At 41.7% G+C, this 26,700-nt stretch overlaps 1 protein-coding gene across 1 annotated transcript in view; it reads left to right on the forward strand.

Annotated features, from left to right (window-relative positions):
- Positions 1-26,700, forward strand: part of TNKS1BP1 (tankyrase 1 binding protein 1) — a 164,283-nt gene that overhangs the window by 60,559 nt on the left and 77,024 nt on the right. The window contains exon 4 of the mRNA XM_073596993.1: positions 1,719-2,421. Coding sequence (XP_073453094.1) covers positions 1,719-2,421 — 703 coding nt within the window. The remainder of the gene's footprint in view (positions 1-1,718; positions 2,422-26,700) is intronic.

Here is a 26,700-nt window from a genome sequence, read left to right on the forward strand (position 1 = left end):
ATGAAAAAAAGCAAATTGAAGGGGGCACATCTACCTAGCGCATTACCATTAGACAATGGACACACAAAGGTATAGGATGAAATGCACGTAACACAATCTAGTCTAGTCCCAACACAGTACATGTGTTAATCCACAGGGGCACAGCTAACGCATTGTGAGGGCTGTACCCTCTTCCTCAGACCTAACCAGACACACCACACTGTGGTCTATAAATCCATGAACCATAATTTATAGACCACAGTGTGTACAGCATTGGGACTGGACTGGATTGTGTTACATGCATTTCATCCTGTACCTTTGTGAGATCATTGGAATTTGTTTTATTTACAATATAAAAAATCTTATGGTTATGCACTAAGCTGGTGCACCCCTTTCTTTTTGCTTTTTTTCAATTTGATTTTCTCTGATCTGAAGTGGGCAGCTAGGTTGAAGTGGTGTCCAGGCCTTCTGTGATTGGCATACATTTGTGTGCGCACGAGAGAAGAGGGGCTATCTCTGGGCCACTATTTGGTCCCATAGCACCGAGTGTCCCTCTACCTGTAGCACTGATATGAGATATCTGTTTGTCTAGCATACTACCTGCTAAGTAGGTGAAGGCTCTCTCCCAAAAGTGTAGGGCTGATGACAAACTCTCCAGGGGTTGGACAGCTAGCAAGACAGGCAGATCTCCTTGCACTATGTTACTGTCACAGTACCTTGGAGCCTACTCAACAGAGGCTGACAAATAAAGCAATACAGACAACCCCTGGGCACAGTGTTCTGAAAGAGGCCTTGAAAACATTAAAACAACATTTAAAGCCCAACTCCCGGATCCACTTTTCCCTCTCCCCTGAATATTCCCCAGAATGTTTTTTTTCTGTTTATTATTTTATATTTACCTTTTTCAAAATCTTCAGGCCATTTATGAATCTGTAGGGTCCTTTTCTCCTTGCCTCTTCTCTGGGCTGTGTGGTTCTCAGGACTCATTCTAATGTATGGCAGTCGCTGGTGGATCACTTGTCAGAGGGCGGTTGACAAGTGGCTGGGAGGTAATATGACACCTCTTTACCAACTGTTTTAACCCTAAAAAAGGCTGAATCACCACACCACAATCAACAATTTGCACGAAGTTGTGGGGCGGTTGCAGAGAGCCCCAATGGGTCGCATTGGGTGGTGTTACTGCCCACCAAATGTGACAGAAGGTCTCATTTTTGCTGTGGCATGTGTACAGCCCTGAGCCGCTGTATGCGTTTAGATGGGCGGTTTGGGACCCACAGCCAAACCACCTGCTTTTATGGCCTTCTGGTCACACATCTGAACAAGCCCTTACTGAGGCAAAGAGCAGCACTGGCGTGGTGACTTCAGCATTGTACTCTGTACATGTACATGTGCATTGTGAATGAAGGCTGTTGTGGTGACACCTCATCAAGGGTCAGGACACCCTGCATTCACAATAGAGTTCTCAGTCTTCCAGGCCAAGAGACATGAGTGCCATTGAACCTGAAAGATTGAGGATATCTTGTGATTGAAAAGCTGTACTGCGGGAAGGAAATCTTCAGATTGAAGGTGAGTATTGCAACCTGTTTTTTTTAACTAGTGGTGGACATTTATAACAAAATGTTAGCCTACAGTTGAGTTTGCCTTAGACCTCACTTCTTCATTTTCCTGTCTGTTTTAATTTTTTATGTTTTATATGTCTATCTTTTTTAATGCGTCTGTTTATTTTGATTTTTTTCTAGCGAGTCCTTTTCCCAGAAACACAGCTTTAGCTCAGCCTCTAATGATGCAGATTTAAAAGAAAAGGAAACAGTTCTGGAAGGGAATATGGTCATAAACTCAGGCAGCCATTCCAGATCCGAGTCTCAAGTGGATCATGAGGGAGTTAATACAAATGTTGAAGACCTAAAACAAAACTTGTCAAGAGCCTCAGAAGAGGTGGAGAAAACAGTATTTCGGGTTATGTCTTCTGGGAAATTACAACAATTGGAGATATCAGCTAAAGATGATGAAGTGAAAGAATCATCTTCTCAATTATCTGATTCTCCACAAACTGACCTTCATTTTGGAACTACTAAGCAGTCTACACAGTATGAACATAATAAGCAAGACTCCAAAACAGAGGGCTTTAGTTATAAAAGTGATCAAAAGACTACAGGAAGTCCAGAGAACGTTGATGTAGCTTCTATACAAGTGAAAAATGCGTCTTTAAGGACTAAAGATTATGGAGAGCCTCAGCTGATTTCACTTGTGCCCACAACAATGCCAAAAGCAGACATTCTTTTCACAGAGAACACAAAAAATTCAGAAACAATAGAGAAGAGTCCTTTATCTGACACATCCAGCTCAACAGTATATAGGTGCCATGAGGAGAGAAGCAAGGATATACCAGAACTGAGAACAGTAATGAGAGAGGAGCAGGAAGCTGACTCTGGATATCTGGAGGTAGGATTTGAAAAAATAAAATAAAATGTGTTATAAAGTGAAAAAATGCTAAAGGACAGATCCATAAAGAGTACCAAAGCCATTTCGCAAGTCTTTTAAAGAGAATTTATATATACAGTGTGTGTGTTTTTGTGTATGTGTGTGTGTGTGTGTGTATATGTATATATATATATATATATATATATATATATATATATATATATATATATATATATATATATGCTTCATGTAAATAATATTTGCTTAATGAATGGCAATTAATTCAAATTTTTAATTTGTAAATATAATTTAAAAATAACTTCACATGGTGGCATCTTTATTTTCTTGTGAAAAACATATAGGGTCTGCTGATTGCTCACTAGTGCTGCCCAGTGTCTTGTAGCTCTTATCATACTGTAAAACAAATTTGCTTTCCCCTGGATCAACTGTGGGTATAGGATTGTGAATATAGAGGTTTTCTATCTGTTTATTTCTATTGGTTAATTAGGTGGACTTTTTTTTTTTTTCAGCTTGACTTATTACGTAAATATGTAAGTCTACTACACAGGGCTTTTGAATCCTTCCCAGTCTTTATTAAACCCCCCTAAAGCAGGATTTATATGGAACAATTTAATAGGGCAATAAAACATTCCATTTTATATTGAAATTGCAAAGCAATTGAAGTCATCAAATGGTTGTTTCCAGCAAAAAAACAGAACACTTTTGGTAAAGTTGCCATATTTTTTTTCTTTTTCAATGTAAAACTTTCGGTACACTGTATTGAAGCTGGATGGTGGATCTTTTAGTTTTTGATGATTGCTTGTGATTGTATGTGTGATTTCTGGTGGATGTAAAGTGGTTGAAGTTACGTAAAAATAGCCATGTGTATTGCAGGCTTAACCACTCAAGGACCGAGCCTCTTTTTGAGATTTGTTGTTTACAAGTTAAAAACAGTTTTTTTGCTAGAAAATTACTTTACATTATACATTTTTTTTTTTTTTCGAACACCCTAGAGAATAAAATGGTGGTCGTTTCAATGCTTTCTGTCACACCCTATTTGCGCAGCGGTCTTACAAGCGCACTTTTTTGGGAAAAAATACACTTTTTTGAATTAAAAAAATAAGACAGCAGTAAAGTTAGCCCAATTTTTTTTATATTGTGAAAGATAATGTTACGCCGAGTAAATTGATACCCAACATGTCACGCTTCAAAATATCGCCCGCTCGTGGAATAGCAACAAACTTTTACCCTTAAAAATCTCCATAGGCAACGTTTAAACATTTCTACAGGTTGCATGTTTTGAGTTACAGAGGAGGTCTAGGGCTAGAATTATTGCTCTTGCTCTACCGATCGCGGCGATACCTCACATGTGTGGTTTGAACACAGTTTTCATATGTGGGCACTACTCAGTATGCATTCGCTTCTGCACGCGAGCTCATCAGGACAGGTCGCGTTTAATTTTTTTTTTTTTCTTATTTATTTTACCTTTTATTTTTACACAGTTTTTAAAAAAAAAAAAATTGTCACTTTTATTCCTATTGCAAGGAATGCAGAAAAAAGCATGACAGGACCTCTTAAATAAGAGATCTGGGGTCAAAAAGACCTCAGATCTCATATTTACACTAAATGGCAATAATAAAAAAAAAAAAAATTGTCGTTTAAAAAAATGATTTATTAAAAATGGCCCTTTAAGAGCTATGGGCGGAAGTGACATTTTGACATCGCTTCCGACCTGCAATGTCATGGAGACGGGTGGGGGCCATTTTACCCTTACTCGTCTCCATGCACAGCCAGTGAAAGGACCGGATCGCCTCCGCTGCTGCCGATGGCACTGATAAGCGGCGGAGGACGCTGGAGCGCGGTGGGAGGGGGGCCCCTCTCCCGCCGCCGATAAAGGTAATCTCACGGCGAATCTGCCACAGAGACCACTTTTATCTTGTAGCCGACCACCTACCAAATACGAGGATACCGGGTTATGGCAGCTAGCTGCTGCCATAACAATGATATCTGTCCTCAAAGTTAGTACGTATATCAGCGTGCGCTGGTCGGCAAGTGGTTAATGCTTCAGCTAATCAGAGACCTTGTGATGTAACCTATCTAGGCTTTTGGCTTGTGCAATCAGTTTATGTCATTTAGAGCTGAGCTTAGAACATTAGTTTGGACCAAACACTGATGTCGGTCTGAACACCGAAAGTTCAGGTCGTTCATCATGGTTTCTGGCTGTCAATGCTAAGGAAGCAACAGATTTTACATCCTTACCAACCAGCGACACCAAGTGGTCCATTCACTCACTTGGCCAGAAATCTCCAGCCACGTAAGCAAATGGGTGGGGAATGGAGCTGCTACATCGTTGCCGAAATATGACCATGGCTATATTTGGGCATTGACGTCACCACTATCCCAGCCCCTTCACTTATATGATCAATGATGGCTCGGGAGCTGTCGTTTGGTTAGTGGTACCGTAGGGAAGTTGGTCACGTGTAGTGGGCTGTTGGATTTGTTTTTTGGCAACGAGGCAGCGGCGGGTATCATGATTGACGATGGACATACAGTGAGGGACTTTATTTGTGATTTAAATTTTTTTAACAAAGGACTTTTCACCTGGGTGCCCCTTACTATTAAAGGGAGCTTCCAGATGCTGATAAGCCCCCCACCTGCAATCTCCCACAACCACTGGGCAAGGGTTGTAGGGATGAGGCCCTTGTCTTCATCGGCATGGGGATAAGGTTCTTTGACTGGTATAGGGGGTTGCCATTTTTAATTTTAAAAAAGAAGCAGGAGGGAGATGTAATTTTCCAGCAATTTAAAACTTTTTCCTTTTGTAAATGTGAGCATTAAAAAAAAAAAATCACTGCTCCTTGCCGCATGGAATAAAAAAAAAAATGCTTTTGCATTGGTACATAGTTATATAGTTACATAGTTAATCAGGTTGAAAAAAGACACAAGTCCATCTAGTTCAACCATAAAAACAAATATATAAATAAAAAATAATATCATACAATCCCATATACACAATCCTATACCCACAGTTGATCCAGAGGAAGGCAATCGGATTTTCCCTGGATCAACTTTACCTATAAATGTTAGTACCCAGTTATATTGTGTACATTTAGGAAAGAATCCAGGCCTTTCTTAAAGCAATCTACTGAGCTGGCCAGAACCACCTCTGGACGGAGTCTATTCCACATTTTCACAGCTCTTACTGTGAAGAAACCCTTCCGTATTTGGAGATGAAATCTCTTTTCCTCTAGGCGTAAAGAGTGCCCCCTTGTCCTCTGTGTTGACCGTAAAGTGAATAACTCAACACCAAGTTCACTATATGGACCCTTTATATATTTGAACATGTTGATCATATCCCCCATTAATCTCCTCTTCTCAAGAGAGAATACATTCAGTTCCTCTAATCTTTTCTCATAGCTGAGCTCCTCCATGCCTCTTATCAGTTTGGTTGACATTCTCTGCACTTTCTCCAGTTCCCCTATATCCTTTTTGAGAACTGGTGCCCATGTTCCTCAGGGTAGTGCCCACCCATGTTATTTTTTGACACCCTGTTGCTTATTAGCCCAGAAAACGGGCATTTTAAGTTTTAAGTTCAGCATCCAAACCTGTTTGAAGTTCAGTGAACCCCTGCTGGACAGAACCAAGGCAGTTGGGCTCATCACTAATGTCAATATCTTTTTTATAACTTGTTTTGTAGTATATGTTATGTTTCACTTCGCCACTGTTCTATCCAGCCTCCAGGAGTGAGGAAAGGAAGCTCTGTGTAAGCTTTAGTCACAGCTGTTACAAGACTGAGGACTCTTTTCCCATCCCCATGTCACAGCTTTTTCCCAAACAATGTCACATGAGGGAGGGAATTAATCCGATGTACAGTGACTGAAAGAACAAGTCTGATATTTCGAATGACAGAAATTAGGTTTCTTTACAAATTCATAATTGTTCACTTTGGCAGAAATGTAAAGCTGAAGTTAAACAGCTAAACAAAAATGTTCTCTATAGCTATCGTGGCATTACTTACTTAAAGTGGATGTAAACCCAATGTCATCCTTTCTAAGCTACTGCCATAGGGGTTATCTATAAGGATATACATGCCTCCTGCATGTATCTTTACCTGTCAATGTCTCCCCTCTGTCTGTTATGAGACCCGAAAAACTGTAGATTCTGTGGGTGGGTCTGTTGTCTGGAGCTCGGTGGGTGGAGTCATCATGTCAGTAGACTCCCCGCCCACCTCTACACTCCCCTTGTCAATATGCATTTTCTCCTGTGTATTTCTTACACTGAACTTCTGCTATGATCTTTAACATCCAGTGAAAAGACAGGAAAGTAACCACATGACTTCAGCATGCCAAATCATGCTGAGGTGTGGAACAGCCAATCCTTGCAGAGCTGCTGAAGAAAGGAGTGGGGGTGGGAATTAAAAAATAATGCATGTCTTAGGCTAGTGCACGAGATATGTAAATCACCTGTCACTCACAGCAAGGGGGAGGATTTGACAAAGTTTTTCTCTGTTTGTCAAGTTTTATCTCACTGAACAATAAAAGAGGATTGCTCAGAGCTGGATTAACTCTTTGTGGCAAGACTGGGCTCAAATGATAGGAAATCTTATACTCTACATTATGACATAAAATGTATTTTTTTGGGTTTACATCCACTTTAATGAAGTATGCCCCACGTTGTGCAGGCAGCTGCATCCTGTAGAAATTTTCTAAGCAGGGATGCTGGTCCTCTTCCGGTCTATGAACTTCTGGCACTGTGGAGGTTAATAGCTTTGGGTCATGAAAGAGAACAGCAGTGAAGATGGTCTGATGGGACCTGCCTCTTTCCTTCTTCATTGAGAAAAGTTATTTTATTGTTTACATTGCATTAACATGAACAGAAGATTCAGATGGATGGCATGATCCTCTTTCCCTATTCAGGGATCGTGTTTACGGACAATGTAAACAGTTTAATGTACTCAATGGAGGAGGAGGGTGGAGGGGTGGGAACCCATCGGACCATCTTCATTTCTGTTCTGCCAAAGACCCAGTGCTATTAACCCCACAGCACTGGAAGTACAGAGATAGGGAGAAGACCAGCATCCCTGCACATATGATTACTGTAGGATCAAGCAGACAAGATGTGGTACATACTTTATTTTGGTAAGCATGGGACTGTAGGTCACACACTTGCATCAAAATTAACAATATTACTAATCTTAAATAAATACACCACACCAGTAAAAATGGTATTTAATTGGCTGCTGCACCTTTATTGGTATTTAAAATTGTAATTCATTCAACTTTATTAAAACATCAATAAGTAAATAAATATATATTAAAAACTTTAAATATCATTTAGTCATAGAACTCGAACAATAAAATTAATAATTCATAACGCAAAGTCTCCCCTTGATCACAGGGTGACAAAACCACATAATGGTACCAGCGACAGGGTGGGAGAGAGAGGAGCTCGCCAAGCCGATCCAGGACAACTGCGGGAAAGGTCTGTCATGCGGGACCTTTTATAGCCCCAAAACACATGCAGGAAAAAATGTGTTTCCTGCCTCAAGCCTTGTGACAGGAATGTAAAGATTTAAAGAGACAATAACCTAGAATTTTTTATTTTTTAATTTTATATATTTAAAAAAATATTTATTAAAATGTGGCAACCACAGTCCCATGTTGTGGGCACTTAATTTGTGCCCACTTATCATGGAACTGTAGGTCGCACACTTGCATCAAATTTAACAATATTACTAATCTTAAATAAATAAACCACACCAGTAAAATTGGTATTAAAATAGCCACGGCACCTTTATTGGTAATTCAAATTGTAATTCATTCAACTTTATTAAAAGATCTATAAGTAAATAAATATATATTAAAAACTTTAAATATCACTCAGTCATACAACTCGAGCGATAAAATGAATAATTCATAAAGGAAAGTTCCCACAAGCCGGGCTTGTTGCAAAGAAACCCGGCTACCCCAGCACAGTGGCAATTTCAATGCTGTTCTGCAGACCTAAATTAAAGCTATCTAAGCCGACATCAGACAAACGAACATCATCTTGTCTGTATAAACCAGGGGAACCTCCCTCCAAATCTGCATGACAAAATGAAACCCCCCCAGCAACCGCATGAACTTCTCAAATGATCAATTGACTCGTCTCTTCTCCAGAGGTTTACCCTTAGAAGAAGATAGCCAGAAAAAAACGAGACACCGTCTCAGAAAATATACTACAAGTATTAGGAAAAGAGAGTTTAAGATGCTGCAAATCAAGTCTAAAGTTTTTAATCTACCAACGCCATTACCACCTAGGTGAATTATTAAGATAGATGGAGAAGGCCACAACTGAAACAAACTAGAGAGGTGAAAGAAAAGATTAGTCCATTGTAGACCCCGTATTCCTTTCCAAAGGATTTGAAACTTATCTGGTAAGAATAGATTGGAAGTATAACAATGTTGGGATGCTCGTTCATGAGCCCAATATACAGTACATAGGAATGTCCAACTATCCATATGTAAGACTTGACACCTATAAATTAGATAAGTTGGGACGAACATAAATATTAAATCTCTGAGACTCCCATCTACCCAATTTCACAATAACCACTTCGCTTATGCCCAATCTAGCGGCTTCTGTGGTGGCTGCAATGCAGAAAGAATGAGGTGAACATTTTAAATGAGAAAGGCCTAAGGGCTCTTTTACACGGGACGGATCCATGATGATCCGCCCCGTGAACATCCTCTTGCTCAGCGGGGATCGCTCCGCCGATCCCCGCTGAGCAGGAAGATGATAGGTCTGTCTCTGCACACTGTCACCCGATCCGAAAACGGATGGAAAAGTAGGTTTTTCCTCCGTTACACTTTTTCGGATCAGAGCGGGTCGGATGTCAGCGGACATGTCACCGCTGACATCCGACGCTCCATAGAGATCTATGGAGGGTCCGTTCAGGTCCACCTAAAAAACTGACAGGCGGACCTGAACGGATCGTCAGTGTGAAAGAGGCCTAAGAGATATTTTTAAGTAATGCAAGAGGACCAATGATGGAGTCGCTACAAGCATATAGAGTGTGCCAATGACCTTTGCCAGCTGGATCCGTTTTTGATCCCCTAATGAAAATAAGGCTCTTACTATCTATAATAGAAACCTCATTGTATCAATTTGCTTTTTTTATATCCCTTAAGACCCTGGCTGACAGAGAAGAAACATGTTTTACAGGCAGGTAAATTATGAATTTTGAGAAAAAAATAAACGCTAACTAAAGTTTTATTGATATGTTTGAAAGAGAATTGTGGTTGCATGAGGGAACAAAGAAAAGCCAAAGCTGATTGTTTGCTAGGGGAATAACCTGAAAGGCCTAATTCTTTATTAAATAAGATCCACCTCTCCCATGCAACTGAAAAATCAGTCCATGTTTTAGGAGCAACTGAATTTTTAATAGCAGATATGACCGGTATTAGATCAGGTCCCACAGATGAATTGGGCAGGCATACCCAACCATGTCTGCATTTGGCAAAAGTTGTTTGAAACAGGCCATTTGGAAGCCAGATAATGCATCAGCAATAACATTCTGCTTACCTGGTACAAATCTTGCTTTAACCCAAATATTTCATCTTAAACATAACAGAAAGAGATGACGTAAAAGCTTAATGACAAATATAGATTTGGAAGTTAGGCAATTTAGGGCAAAAATCATACCCTTGTTATCTGAATTAACAATGATCCTTTTATTTGCAAAATAATTCCCCCCCAAAATTCAAGTGCCACAATGACTGGAAAAAGCTCTAGCAAGATTACATTTTTTTGTGGCTTTGTTGACTATCCAAAACTGGGGCCTCTCACCGTAACACCAATGAGTGTGGAAGGAGAACCAGCAGCATTTGTATATAAATCAAAATCGGCAAAAAAAAAAACAAAGTCTTCTTGAAAAAATGACCGACCGACAAAAATTGTCAGAAGAAATGCGAATATGTGAAAAAGGAGATTTATATCCAGACATAGCCAATGGCAATCTCCTTGAAAAAATGCTGCCCATTGGCATTATCCTTGTTGCACAAGCAAGGAGACCTAAAAAGGATTGAAGCTCCTTTAATAAACCCTTTTTCCGTCGCAGAAAAAGCGAAATCAAAGATTAAAGCCTTGCAATTTTAGGCGGACGAAGCTAATACTGAAACAATTATTAATGGTGATCCCTAAAAATGCAATGATTGCAGATGGAGAAACTGTTTCATCAATAGCAAGAGGAATACCAAAATATTTAGAAATTTAAAAAATAAGCGCAGCAGTAGTGGGGAATCCCGAGGACTGATAAAAAGGAAGTCATCCAGATAATGAATTATCCCATCATATCCAGATTCATAACCAAGGACCCACTGAAGAAATGTGGCAAAAAACGTCAAAATAATGGCAAGACAAAGAGCAGCGCATTCCGCACATATCATAGAGAAAATAACTTTAAAAAAACAAACCAAGGAATTAAAAGACTTCGAAGAGATAGGTAATAGTCTAAAAGCTGTTTGAATATCAGCTTTTGCTAATGTTGCATATGTGACGGAAGCTGAAGAAGTATCATTTTCGCCATTTAAAAAATATTGTGATAGGAAAGAAAGGTGATTGGTGAGGCAACAAGAGTTGGGCCCTTCTTATGTTCCAAACCCAAAGGGGCCACAAAGGAGGGAAAGTAAAAGGGCCAGCGACCCTTCCTGCTGAAATTTCTTTAATCATTTTTTCCCTCACTATTTCTTTATGCATTACCACAGACTTTAAATTCCTAAAGGGGTTGTAAACCCTTGTTTTGTTTTTTTTTTAAAAAAACAAACATGTCATACTTGCCTTGACTGTGCAGTTTGTTTTCAAGTGGCCCCGATCCTCCTGTTCTAATAACCACTGGTGGTGGCTCTTCCCCGCATTGAGTGTCCATGGTGGAGAAGCGATCTCCTTGGTGGACACCCGTGCGGGCACAATCCTGAGTCCCGCATCTATGTCCATTCACACAGAATGCAGAATTCAGCCCCACCCGGATTTGATTGACAGCAGCAGGAGCTAATGGCTGCACTGATATCAATCTATCCAATCAGGACACGAGACACCAGCTACTGGTACTGGTGTGCTCGTTCCTGGCCAGAGAAAGATCAGGGTCAGGTAAGTAAAACGGAGGCTCGGGGAAGGGGGGGGGCTGCATCACCACAGAAGGTTTTTCACCCGATTCACCCGATGCATTCAGGTGAAAAACCATGAGGGTTTACAACCTCTTTAACCATATTACAACCAGAACCAGAAAAGACAGGAAGCTTGAAACCTGTGGAAAAACATTCAATTAATAGCAGTGCCTTCCCCTTGTCTGGGTATAACATTAGCCAGGGAAACATTTTTCCCAGCCTCACTGGTGTGCAGACTTTTGGAATTGTCTCTTGGGATTTGATTGTGTGAAGTCCTTTTAAAACACTTGGATACTGGGTAAGTGCCAAATCAAAAAGAATGGCATGAAGTCGACCACTTGCATTGGGTTTCATTATAGGCGTAACATACACCTTTTTGGTACACTAATGTAGTATTAGGATTAGTTGTTATTGGCTGGTTTGAAAAAACAGGTTTCTGAGGGATGATGAGGTTTAACCACAACCCCACATCCTTTATCCCCCATTTAAGATTGGGATAAATTGCAATTTTTTGGCGGAAAGATTCATCGTAATTAAACCATCCAAGTCCGCCAAAACTTTTATAGGCTTCGAGTATATGCTCCAAATGTTGAAACAAACCACTTCATTTTTCTCACCTATTAAAGCAGAGAAGATGCAGAAAGCCTGAAACCAGTTATAAAAAGATCTAGTGATTGGGTGGTGCCTATTTATTTAGCGCCATCATCCGATCTTTTGTCATTATTAGAAAAATCTTTAGAATTAGGCAGTAAAATTCGCCCTTCCAAATCTTTTCTTTAATCGAGGATCCAAATGAAATCCTAACAGAGACATATCACAAGGCAAAGCCTCTTTATAACCGCTGCAGGGACAGAAGAAGAAAAAACAATAACCTGAATGTTAATAACTCAGCAACAGGATTAACATTAGGTACTGGAATAGAATTATCAGACCATACATTAACAGGAGAAGACGATACAGACATCAGCTACTGAGTAGACAAGGATTCTTTCAATTTAGCTAAACCAAAAATGGCATGATAATTTCTGTAGTTAAAGTTGAAGCGTAGCTAAACAAAAATGTTCTTTACAGCTTTAGTGACATTGATAAGTGGGCACAAATTAAGTGCCCACAGCATGGAATTGTGGTCGTCGCATTTTAATAAATATTTTGCATCACTTACCTTGCGTGGACCGCAGAATGACGCTCCGTTACAAAGCTTTCTTTACTAAAGGTCTGTATCAGCTAATATTTGAGAAATTCTTCATGTCTCACAGTTATTCAGTTAGACGTGATAGTGGGGTATTGCAAATAGTAATATTATTCAAGACTTCTCCTGAAACTGCCACTTTCAGGAGTGTCTATCACCTGATCCACTGCACTCGGTGGTATCTTCCACTGACCTCCATGTCACTATTATGTCCTGGGTGGTCAGAGGCAGGGACCAATGAGCGCTGCGGGGGACCAGGATATTGACATCTCCAGAAATTTTGGTCTTAGAAGATACTTGATTTGTTTGCAGCCGTAGTAGTGAAATTGTGACAGAGAAAATTGAGTACTGTCCATGATACTTTTTTTATTTGCACTAACATACAATTTTTCAGCACAAGCTTTCGGGGTATGTCCCCTTCTTCAAGGTCCAAGCAGTACTGATTCACAAATTTTTAAGCAGAATGTTAAAGAAAAAAAAAGAGAGAAAAACAAACACATACAAATCACGGGTAATAAAGATAGCAGCAGAGTTAGTGAGATAAGACAGAGGGAGCGCTATAGAATGGAGGGGGGGGGGATTGGATACTAGTCACAGAGGGGGTCTTAAAACTTTAGCATAATAAGGAAACCAATATCTAAATTCAGGCCATTATTTTTCGTGTCAAAAAGAAGTATCATTCTTAGTTCAAACGTTTTCCTTTCCTGGATAGTTCTGAAATTCCCTTTAAGAACTAAAACATTGAGGTCTTCTATATTGTGTGAGAAGTGGTGTCCCACAGGTGTGCATAAACTGTCTTCTTTATGTTCTTTTATGGTATGTCTGTGCAAATTCATCCTCGCTTGCAACTTCTGTCCTGTTTCACCAACATAAGATCCTTTGCTGCACATTTTGCATTGGATGAGGTACACAACATTACTGGAGGTACAGTTGTAAGATTCCATGATATTGAAGGTCCCATTTGTGTGTGTAACACTTTTGGATGGATTGATCTGGTTGCATAGTTTGCAGCGTTTTTTATTGCAAGGTTTGCTTCCATTATTTGTGACTTCATAGTCAGAGTGCAGTTTCCTGTTGATTAGTTTGTGTCTGAGGTTGGGTGGTTGTCTGAAAGCCAATAATGGGGGGTTGTTGGAATATTCCTTTCAGAGTTTCATCCTCTGTTATAATGGGTTGTAAATCTTTGATTATCTTTTTGATCCCTTCAAGTGCTGGGTTGTATGTGGTGACTAGAGGTACTCGGTTATTTGTTTTTTTCTCTGTGTATTGGAGGAGATTTTCTCTTCGGTTTTCAAGGATGTTTTTGCTGTTGTTGATGGTTTTGTCTTTGTAACCTTTCTTATGGAAGGAGTCTGCCAGCGTTCTGAGATGTTTATCTCTGTCTTTTGGGTCTGAACAAATTCGGTGGTATCTGATGGCCTGGCTGTGTATGATGGCCCGTTTAGTGTGTTGGGATAAAACTGGAACTATGAAGATAGCTGCCTCGGTCAGTCGGTTTTCTGTATATGGACGTGTGAAGCTTGTCATCCCTGATATATACTGTAGTGTCTAGGAAGTTGAAGTTGCTTCCCATAGCAGTACCCATACACTGGAGATAGATGTCATTATTGAAAGTGAAGTAGTTGTGTGTAAGGACACAACAGTAACACAATCTAACTAACTAACTAACAACTAACTAACAACAGTAACACAACAATAACAGGACAGAAGTTGCAAGCGAGGATGAATTTGCACAGACATACCATCAAAGAACATAAAGAAGACAGTTTATGCACACCTGTGGGACACCACTTCTCACAACCGGACCACAATATAGAAGACCTCAATGTTTTAGTTCTTAAAGGGAATTTCAGAACTATCCAGGAAAGGAAAACGTTTGAACTAAGAATGATACTTCTTTTTGACACGAAAAATAATGGCCTGAATTTATTTATTTTTTTTAATTCAATCATCTTTATTTGATTCATCATAGTGTACATCTTTATCAAATATCAAATCTTTTAAACATAAATACCTTATTTATACAAAACATGCAAAACAGGAGTATGAGCTATAGGGAGGAATTTAAAACAGAGAACAAATGCAAATATAAAAAGAAATACCATAAATACCGCCCCTCTCTAATATCTATCTTCCTCTTTTTCTTCCTTTCTTTCCTTCCCCCTCCCTTCCCTTCTCTTACCCCCCCCCTCCTCCCCCCCCCACCCCATTTCCATATCATATACATCAAGTCTCCCACATCCTGGCATCTGGGGCATTTAGCATCTATCCTCCGTCCGAATTCAAATAACCTTTTAGGGGTGTAATATGCCCTGTGAAGTAACATCAGATGTGAGATCTTCTGGGCAGGTGAGATCGAGACCTGGTGTCCTCCCACCAGTATCTCCCTCCACTGTCCATCTGAAAATATACCCAAGTCCCCTTCCCATTTACTTCTACTTTTAAGTTTTTCTGGGGTCTCTATACTACTTTTACATATATGTGGGTAGATTTCAGCTATAGACCCACTATGGCCTCCCTGGTCACCCAGTTTTTGAAGTATGGGGGAGTTATTCCAGGATGGTCCCTGCCCCCCAAACTGTGTATTTAGGGCATGTTTGATTTGTATATAGTTGTATGATGACCAATCCGGTATATCAAATTCCTCCTTCAATGACAGGAATGATTTTAATGAATTCTGATTATATAACTGGGCTAGTTTGTTTATTCCTTTTTTTCCCACACTTTTATTTTCTCAATTGCTTGTAGTTCTTGTAAATTCTTATTGTTCCACAGGGGGGTACACTTAGTCAAACCACCCATTCCCTTCATGGCTTTAATAGAGCTCCAGACCCTTATTATTAATTTAACCGTGGGGGTTCTATGTATAAAAGAGTCCGCCTCCAGTACCTCTATCGCAGTCCTATGGGGGGCTCCCATGATCATCAATCCCCCACTATTAAATCCCCCAAGAACCAAGCTTCTCCCCAAGTGCTGCAATTGAGCTGCTAAGAAATAACTTCGCGGGTGAGGTACTGCCAAACCCCCGAGGGGAGTTGTAGGGTTTGTAAACTTATCCTAAAGGATCCCCCTTTCCATATGAGGTCTCTAAATATTGTATCTATTTTTTTAAACCATTTCCTACTTGTCCATACTGGCGAGTTTTGCATCACATACAGTAATTGGGGGAGCCACAACATTTTAATCAGATTACATCTCCTTGCTATTGATAATGGGAGACCCTTCCATATTTCAATCTTGCTTTTAAATTTCATCAACAAGGGGACTAAGTTGTTATTTAAATAGTTCTCTGGGTCCTTCGTTATTTTAATACCCAAATATTTAGTTGTCTCTGCTATTTCCATCTGGATACTATTTAAAGGGGCACCCTCTCTACCAGGATCCAATGGTAGTAGTACTGATTTTTCCCAATTTATGGACAATCCCGAGATTTTTTCAAACCTCGAGAAGATATCCATCACTTGTCTCAGGGATCCCTCTATATCACCCAAAAATATGAGGACATCGTCCGCATATAATGCAATCCGCTCCTCTCCACCTTCCCTCCGGAACCCTTCCATTACTCTATTTTGTCTTACTGTTGTAGCTAGTGGCTCCATGGCCAAGGCAAAAATCATGGGAGACAAAGGGCATCCCTGCCTTGAGCCTCTCTCTAGCTTAAACCCAGTCGAGTAGTCGTTATTAATTCTTACTTTTGCATTTGGTTCATTATATAATACTTTAACCCAATTAATGAATGAAGGGCCGAAACCAAACTCCTTTAATACCCTCCAGATGTATTCCCATTCTATGCTGTCAAATGCTTTTACCACATCCAACAGCATAACTGCCCTAGAGCCCATATTCTCTGTGGGAATCTGTAAATTCAGAAGGACTCTCCTGATATTCATACTAGTTGTTCTATGAGGTATGAATCCCATCTGGTCCGGATGAACTACTTTGTAGATTACTTTCTTTATTCTGGCAGCTAAGTCTTTTGCTAAGATCTTTACGTCTGTACAGAGTAACGATATGGGCCTGTAAGAACCAGGTTCCAGGGGGTCTTTCCCCTCTTTGTGAAGTACAATAATTGTGGCTTCGGTCATTGATGTGGGTAGTCTCCCTTTTTCTTTTGCCCAGTTAAATACCTTAAGAAGTTCCTGAAGTAATACTTCCCCATACTGTTTATATATCTCGACTGGGAGACCATCGGGGCCGGGGGATTTATGATTGACCATTTCTGTTACCGCCATTTTAATTTCCTCTATTGTAATCGGTCTCTCTAATTCCTCTCTATCTGTCCCCTCTAGTGTCGGGATGTCGATATTATTAAAGAAATTATCCATTTCCTCCCCCCCCCATGATCCCACGGGATTTATATAATCCCTTATAATATTCTTTAAACGTCTCAGTAATTACTTCTGTCTGAGATGAAATCTCACCTCCCGAAGTCCTAATAGCTGGGACCATGGATGGGGGGGAGCTGGTCTTAACAATGTGAGCCAGTATCTTTCCTACTTTTTCCCCTTCCCCGTACATAATTTGTTTCTGAAACAACCTTTTATTTTCCAGCTTCCTAATTATTATATCTTTATACCTTTGTTGTTTGTTCTCCCACACTCTCTGTTTTTCAGGGGAAGGTTCTTCCGTATACTCCCTTTCAGCTTCAACTAGCTCCGTCCTAAACCGCTCCTCCCAGTCCCGTGATGATTTTTTAATTTTTGACACCTTCTGTGTGAGTGAACCCCTCAAGTATGCCTTCAATGCATCCCACATCACCCCCTTTGATGTGGTACCCGCATTAACTTTTATGAATTCCTTCAACTCAGCCACTACCACTTCCTGACCCTCTATTATTTCCAGCCAGGCTGGGTTCATCTTCCAAGTTCTACATGTTTTCTTATATCCCGGGATTACCGAGATTGTAAGTAGGGAATGGTCCGATACTCCTCTAGTTTGATAAACTACCTCATTTATTACTTGTGATGCTAGCCCGTTACCTAATACCAGATCTATCGTCGATAATGTAGCACAGGAGCTCGAATAGCATGAAAACTGTGAAGCCCTCGGGTTCCGTGCTCTCCATATATCAGACAGCCCTACCTCTTGAAGAAATTGTCTCATCCGGGATTCCTGTTTTCCTTGACTTTGTTTCCCTGGAGGGAATCTATCTACTTTCCTGTCCAAGACTACATTGAAATCCCCAACCACTATAACTGGTAACTCAAGCTTGTCTATTATAAATTCCAGTAGGCTGTGCATAACATCCAGTTTAAAAGGAGGGGGATGTATATATTAGCCAGTACACATTCCAGGTTCTCTATTATACAGTGCAGATACACATACCGCCCTTCTTCATCTACTTTGCACTGTCTGCAAGCGAACGCTACCCTACTGCCAATTAAAATCGATACTCCCCTTGAATAGGAAGTATGCATGGAGTGAAACTGGTGTTGATATCTTCTATTTCTTATATTAATTTTAGTATCTTTTATTAGGTGTGTCTCTTGCAGACAGGCAATTCCAACTTTAAATGTGTCTAAAACATCGAATACTGCTGCTCTTTTTACAGGGGAACCCAGCCCCCGGACATTCCACGACCCAATATTCAGAAACATGGTTTATTGTTTATTGTTTATGGTCAGCACCCCTATGATAGGCGGGAGAAAAAAAAAAAAACCCTCCTTTACTAATGAGTGCCATTTCCCCTTGTGTTCCTGAACTACTAAAGTGCTTATCTCTATTAATAAGAGGGGTTTCTCCCCTTCACTCAAATATTTTACTTTAATAACTTCAAACCCTTGGATTTTACACATATTTCACACTACTAACGTGATTATTATAACTATTTTTATATTTTACTTGTGCGCCATGTGTTACCCTGTAAGGGAATATACTATTTAATATACAAACATGTCTCCTTACGATCCTGTGATTCAACCATATCCTTTTCTGTATCTTCTTACTTCTATAACCTTTACCCACCCCTCCCCACCTCCCAACCCCCCCCCCCCACACTATTCTAGGTCCCCTTTGAAGGCTTTTTTAATGACCGTCTCATACTCCTCCACCATTACCAAACTTATTCTCCCCACTCCCGCACTCCCCACCCATCCCCCCCTCCCTTCACCCAAATACAAACTCATTCCTTGTTCTACCCAACCATGTGAATCCCCCCCCCCCACTCTATACAAAATATATCAATTTTATTTTACATTCATTCCCCATCTATATAAATCCTCTCTAATTCAGCCCCTATTTATTTTGGCGACAGCTGATCTTTCTTTTCCTCTAGCCATGCTCGCGCTCTCTCTGGGGACTCAAAAATCTGACTTCTACCAAGTGCATTTACCCAGAGCCTAGCAGGGTAAAGGAGAGCATATGTAATATCAAACATTTGAAGGCTACTCTTAATTCCTAGGAATTCTGCTCTACGCTTCTGTAGTTCGGGCGAAAAGTCGGGATACATTGATATCCTAGCTCCATCAAAGGATAGGTTCCCTCTCTCCCTGGCCCTTCGGAGGAGGGTCACCTTGTCCTTGTAGTTTAGAAATTTCAATAACAGGGCTCTTGGAGGGCTTCCCTGAGGGGGGGGTCTAAATGGAACTCTATGTGCTCTTTCAATAGAGAACTGCTGTGAGAATGTCTCTCTTCCAAAAGTTTCAATCAACCATTTTTCCAAGAATCCCATTGGATCTGCTCCCTCACTCTTCTCAGGGAACCCTACTATCCTCACATTGTCCCTACGAAGTCTGTTTTCCATTTCGTCAAATTTTCCCATGAGTCTATTTGAGTTCTATCTGTTCTTTCTGTGCCTTCATCTCTTGTTTCATTGGGTTCAAGTCATCCTCCATCAGACTTATTCTCCCTTCCATTTCTGTCACTCTTTCTGCCATTTTCTTAAGATCGTGGCATACACAGGATAATTCTTCCTTGATATCTTTCATTTGATCTGACATTTCGCCCAGAGATTGTTTGCAAGCATTAATTGCTGAGAGGATTTCTTTAAGGGATGGCTCTCCTTCTGTTGTGTGAGTCTGGATACCAACTGTTTCTATTGCTTTCCCCGCTGTTCCTGCTCCTTTAATTGGGGGGTTCTTTATTGTTATGCCACTTGTAAACGTATTCAGATGTCCCTGGCTCTTCCTGTCTGTCGCTGTCTTACTTTGTACCTGCTGCCCCCCTTTCGTTGGAGTATGGTCGGTTGCATTAACCATTCTCTCCAGTTTTGCGGTTGCTGCGACCACTGCTGCCGTTGCCCCGCCACCGTTGACAACACTCCCTTGTCTTTTTCCTTCTCTTTAGCTGAGGGTAGAGATTGAGTCCCCATAATTTCCATGTTGGTGTGCTCATCTCCCTTCCTTCTTGCTGACATTTTAACCCTCTGCTCACTGCTATTTAAATATTTGTCGTACTATAACAGTGTATGAATAGACCAGGGATCAGACAAGGGGGTATCAGGTAAGGAGGGAGGTGCTTTAGAGATTCAAGTGTCCATATATCCCGTCAACTAGTAGCATACTCATATACACTTCACAGTATGGTATTATATGGCATATTATGCTATAGTCCCGTATTCAAATCTCCAACAGTTCCTATTAGTTATTTTAAGTTTCCTCCCAGGGTGAGGGTATTATTTTGTCAAAAGTAATTGTACTTTCCTTCAACCTCACACCTCAGTTAATTTTTCATTTCCCCCCTCATGCAACTCACCACCCAGGGGAACGGATGTCACTTCAAAGGTTCAGGGGATCTAGGATTCCTCAGCCGCTCCGGTGTCCACGCTCGGCGTTCAGACTGACTGCTCTCAGCGGACCTCCACTGCTGACACCCTGACGTCAGCTCCTGTTGGGAGTGTCTTTCCCCGTGTTCCCGCGAGAGCGGGTCGCGGCTTGGATCCTGGGACCCGCTTCCGATCCGAGTGCCTCCGACGACTCCCGATGATGACCGATGATGACCGAGGGGAGAGGGACAGCGTTCCGTCACGGCTTCTGGAGAGAGAAAGCTCCACTCAGCTGGGGTCGTGCAGCAGACGGGCACACAGGTCCAGTGACGGCACCGGTCAGACAGCAGGTCAAGCAGCAGGTATTCGGCGCTGGGAATACCATCAGCCGGTTATCTACTCCTGAGGACACAAAGCCATAGAGAGGGGTGAGGAGAACACACACGCTCGCTCCTCACTAACTCACTCCTCCATCCACTTCCGGTCACGCCTTGCTTCGCGCTTTGATGGCCTGAATTTAGATATTGGTTTCCTTACACATTATGCTAAAGTTTTTTGACCCCCTCTGTGACTAGTATCCCCCCCTCCATTCTATAGCTCTCCCTCTGTCTTATCTCACTAACTCTGCTGCTATCTTTATTACCATTGATTTGTATGTGTTTGTTTTTCTCTCTTTTTTTTTTTCTTTTTCTTTAACATTCTGCTTAAAAATTTGTGAATCAGTACTGCTTGGACCTTGAAGAAGGGGACATACCCCGAAAGCTTGTCCTGAAAAATTGTATGTTAGTGCAAATAAAAAAGTATCACGGACAGTACTCAATTTTCTCTGGTTTTAGAAGAAAACTTCTCGGGCTAATTTTTCTTGATCGGAATGGCATTCAGCAGCATGTTTGGCAGGAAAAGTGAGCAGTCACTCTCTGCTGTTACAGGTGACAAGGTTACAAGGTTTTCACAATTAATGGATGGTCTCACAAATATTTGTAAAGTGTGGTGCTAACACTTTGCAAGTGATTTTTGTGTATTTTTATGATTATCATGATTAGCACAAATTTTGGTAATGCTTACGTATTGTGAGTATGCCAGCTCGTTCTTATTGAATGTCTCAAGATTCGGCAACAATTATTTAATTCTGGACCAACAATCGATTGGGGATTTTTAACAGTTCATTTACTGCTTCTAGTTAATTTCTTGTACATGTTATTTTCTGCTTCTTCATTGCTCTGTCCAGCCTCCAAGAGTGAGAAAGGAAGCTCTATGCCACAGAAGATTGGGTGTTTCCCCCTGTGTGTCAAATCCCTGTGTTTTATTGCACCCAGGAGGCACAGGAGAAGCAGCCAGCCCGGCTGCCTGAAATACAGCTGCTGAAGCTGCATCTACATCATGTGGTGTCAAGGAATAGGGAGCTGCATTAACAGCAATACAAAAAATATCTTATTCATCGTAGTTCCGACCATAAACCATAACGATGTTATTCCCATGACCCGCCGAGCAGCTTCCGGGAAACCATAGTCTTTGTGTTCCGGGGGAGTATGGTTTAGGGTGACCAGACTTCACCGATTTCCGGGGACAGTCCTGTATTGAGCAGACTGTCCCCGGAGGAAATTTATCCCCGGTTTTGTCCCCGCTTTGCAGGGCCGGGGACGTCTGGTCACCAGGGGCAGACTGGGCTGGGGGGGAAGGGGGGAAGTTGTCTCCTGCACCGCTCTGAAGAACGGCCGTTCCCAGGACTGACATATTATTCAGCCTGTGGAGTGGATCACTGTCTATGCCCAAGCTGTCCCACCATGGTCGTGTCCTGTGATCAGGGCCGCAGTGACAGCTACAGTGTAACAGTGTCTTTGCTGCTGCCTGATAATTAATGCAGCGCTGGTTCAAGGTTCCCCCTTCCCTGTCTCCCCTCAGCACTCTCAGTGTGTTTGATTAGTATGCTTCAGGGCTGGCTGCAGACAGGACATTGAGGCAGAGCTCCATGTTGCCGACAGCCTTGACTCGCCGCAAATGATGCGGAGCCTCCATCTTGCCATTGACCTGACTGGTTGCAAGACGGTCACGGAGGTGGAGGCAAAAGCTCCATTTTGCCGGCTTCTATGTTGATTACTGTTCAAGGAATATGAGTGCATGCAATATAGTAAGTTGTTTTTTTTGTGTGTGTCAGGGAATCAGCAAAGGGTGTTAAGGTGGCTGGGAGGGTCGGGGGGAGTGGGTGGGGGAAATTGGGGGCTGGATTAATTTTTGTGAGATGAGTATGTACACAGATGGGTGTTAAACTAGTGCTGATGCAGTTGCTCTGTGCGTGCCACTGTCCAGTGGCCCCTGCAGTGAATTGAGGCTCATTCACACTAGTGGTTGGGAGAAGGGGCGGTAAAACTTTGCATTTGAGTCACAATTTTACCCCTACCCCCCTTCCCCCGCCTCAAACCAGGGTGTATACTTTCTGCCGCAGCAATGCTTTGCTTTCATGGCCATGGTACGAATTATAGCCCCTGTCGCTTTCAGCAGGTTTAGCGCCTAACAAATGAGCAGTTCAAGTGAATGCTGCCCTGCAACCATAGGGATCAAGGGAATAAAGCAGGCAGTGTGGTGGCGATATAATGCCCTCCAAAGAGAGACCCAAACACAGATTGTTCTTCAGACACCAGCACTAGTGTGAATGAGCCCTTTAAGACAGATAGCAGTGCTTATCACCCCTGAGGCTCTTTCACACTAGCAGTGCTCTCTGAAAAGTGATCTGTTTTTGAATCTCTCTTCAGAGAGTATTTGACAGGCTGTGAAGAGGCAATGTTTCGCCTTCTCATTGCCTGATTTAACCACACACTAGTGAATAAAGAAAAATTCCTACGAGCCAAAATGAACCTAGTGCTAAAAGTAAGCACTATACAGCCGCATACATGAATCACGCCTTGTAATGCCTGTGAAATATTAAATAAATAAATATGATGTGCTAGAGTGTGCTATCCGTGCCCTAATCCTGGCACACAGAGATACAGTGCATATACAACAGATTATAAAATAATTTAACCCCAATATGTGCTCTATCCCCAAGATAAACAAACTTAATGTGCACAAATAAACGGTGCAGTGAGCATGTGAAATGGTAATATCAACAAAAATGCTCCAAAATGAATCAGTGCAAACCAGGTGCTAAAAGTGCAATAAACAAATTAATAATAAAATAAATAACGTTAATTCATAAATGATTCATATATGCAAACAAAAGCTGAAAAATGACATGTGCCAGCCAAAAAGTGCAGAGTGTCACACAATACATATACTTAATCGTCCATCATAAAATAGACATATATTAAACACAAAAGTCCTTAATGAAAGTGAGGACAACTGTGCTTCAGTGATGATGTTTTCAAACGTGCTGCGATTCCGTGTGCCACATATCATGCGATGGTGAACCAAAAGGTGACCCCCCCCAAGGTAAAGCGCTCACCTTAGGGAATGTGACTAAGTCACTAGACAGAGTCAAGAAACGCTTTTAAGCCACCCAGGGCTCAGTATGGATCACAGGAAAACAGGCTCCAGCATAGGTTCAAATCATAGGCAAAAAGAGAAAGGAACCATATGGTGTGATGACGTTTAAAAAGTGTTTATTAACAAGGTCAGATAAAAAACTCTCCTCCAGAAGGGGGTACTCACATTTTGAGGGTGCGTCAGTGCACCACTCAGAAGAGGCATATAGCCTGCATAAAACAATAGGTAATGGATGTAGCAGTGAGGTTATGGAGACCGTCCCAGCACAGACAGCTGCTGCTGCCTAACACTCCGTCCTGGCCCCTCCCCTATGCGTCTTCGACACAGGGCATATGTGTCATCAGTAGGGGGGGAATGTGATCACATGCGGGGCTGGATGCTGGCTGCAACTTGACCCCAGGACCAGGAGCATCATCCCCCCAGGAGGCCATGGCATGCAAGGACCTGCTGAGCTACCATCACTGAGGTGAGAGACCCTGACACCCCCACATTCCATCCCCCCTTGCACCCCATTTATCATGCCCCAATGATCAGGCTGCATTGATAGGCACTGGTGAGGCTGCATTGATGGGCACTGGTGAGGCTTCATTGGATGGGCACTGATCAGGCTGCAATGATGGACACTGATCAGGCTGCATTGATGGACACTGATCAGGCTGCATTGATGGACACTGATCAAGCTGCATCGATGGACACTGATCAGGCTGCATTGATGGACACTGGTGAGGCTCCATTGATGAGTACTGATCAGGCTCCGTTGATGGGCACTGATCCGGCTGCATTGATGGGCACTGGTGAGGCTGCATTGATGAGCACTGATCAGGCTCCATTGATGGGCACTGATCAGGCTGCATTGGATGGGCACTGATCAGGTCGCATTGATGGGCACTGGTGAGGCTGCATTTATGGTCACTGGTGAGGCTGCATTGGATGGGCACTGGTGAGGCTTCATTGGATGGGCACTGATCAGGCTGCACTGATGGACACTGGTGAGGCTGCATTGATGGGCACTGGTGTGACTGCATTGATGGGCACTGATGAGGCTGAGCTGATGGGCACTAATGAGGCTGTATTGATGGGCACTGATAAGGCTGCATTGATGGGCACTGGTGAGGCTGCATTGATGGGCACTGATGAGCACTGCTAAGTATAATACACTCTTGAAATGTGCTTGAAAATGCATGGTTTTCTCTTTTATGAACAAGAAATGATTTCCAGCAATAATGTGTATATCATACAGTCATTCTATAAACACATACCACATACACTGCATATATCATTTGAGTAAAATAAACTAATTACTACCTTCCAAAAAAAAAAATATGTCCCCGGATTTCATTTTAAAAATCTGTTCACCTTAGTATGGTTGCCTCTGGCTCTAATCAGGTGCTCCAAAAAAAAAAAAAAAACCCGGCCGCTGTAATTCATGCACCCGGTGCCCTGAAAGGGGCCGGACACCTGAATAGGGGGTGGCTGCAGTGACCGTGGATTGATTCATGCTATGCTTGAATCTATCCATTGCATATAGAGGGTGGAGTGGAGAGAGGGGGCAGCACCCGGGCGCCCCTAACGGACGGGGCTCCGGTAAGTGGCAGAGGGTGCGGCGGGAGGGGGAGGGCCTCTCCCACCGCCGATAAAAGTGATCTTGCGGCGAATCTGCTGCAGAGACCACTTTTATCTGAAAGCGGACCTCCCGCTGAAGAAGAGGATACTGGGGTTATGGCAGCTAGTTGCTGCCATAACAACGATATTCCTCTTCAAAGTACTGACGTATAACGGAAGTGGTTAAATGAGGGAGAGCGCTGCTGACTTCCATCATCCAATCATGTGCAAGCAAAAATTCTGTTTTGTTTAATTTTCCTCGCATGTGATTGAGTGTTCTTTGTAAAGTGAAGCTTTACCTCATTTACTAAGCTCTGGTGCAGTAATACACAGTTAATTTGCCTTTAGTAAGCCAACCCCAAAGGAATATAACTGCATTTGCAAACGCATTTGGATTTATATCCTTTGTTTGTTATTGAGGAACATATTCCTCAAACTGGACCAATGTAACTATGTATAAAATATCCATACCTGGAATTCCTCTTTAACATCAGCCTAAGGCACTTAGGAACCTTTAGCAGTGTAACTGCAGTTTTCATATATCTTTGGACTCCTCTAAAAAAACCTCTCACTTTTAAAAAAAATAAAGATACTTATCCTGGTGTATTATGGTAGCTTTGTGAATTGAGCTTATATTATGAAACTGTCCCATTCTCTTTTGAAATAATGAATACATTATTGTCAGATTAAACTCTGCAGCAAATCCTCAAGACATGATCACATACTGGAAAGATCAGAGAACCAAGCCATACTTTATAGGGCGTGTCATTGTTATAGGCCAAGCTTTCTGTGTAGAGTATAATAAAAATCTGTTTAATCTGTTTATTCTTGTTCGCCCATGCACCCTCTTGTGGTTGATAGTGAAAATAAACGCAGTATTATTATAAAATCAGCTTCTACTTGTAGTTTATATTTCAATGTTACATATGTGGTCCTAAACCGTCTAATAAATGGATGGTCCTAGATACAGGATGCATCCTGCATCTGGGACCATCCATTTGTTAGAAGGTTGCATCTCATGGGCCATGACTGCCTTCTGACATCTATCAATACCTGAGCTCAGAACCTTACCGAGCTCCTTAAAAGTCTGCAAGAATGAGGTTTCCAGTCCTGCACAGAGATGTATGGTTGTAGGTAGGGTGCAGGGTGGTGCGGCGGCAATAAGTCAGTTGCAGTAGAAAACT

This window comes from Aquarana catesbeiana, linkage group LG08 (assembly GCF_042186555.1).
Source record: "Aquarana catesbeiana isolate 2022-GZ linkage group LG08, ASM4218655v1, whole genome shotgun sequence".
In the NCBI taxonomy this organism is placed as follows: domain Eukaryota; kingdom Metazoa; phylum Chordata; class Amphibia; order Anura; family Ranidae; genus Aquarana; species Aquarana catesbeiana.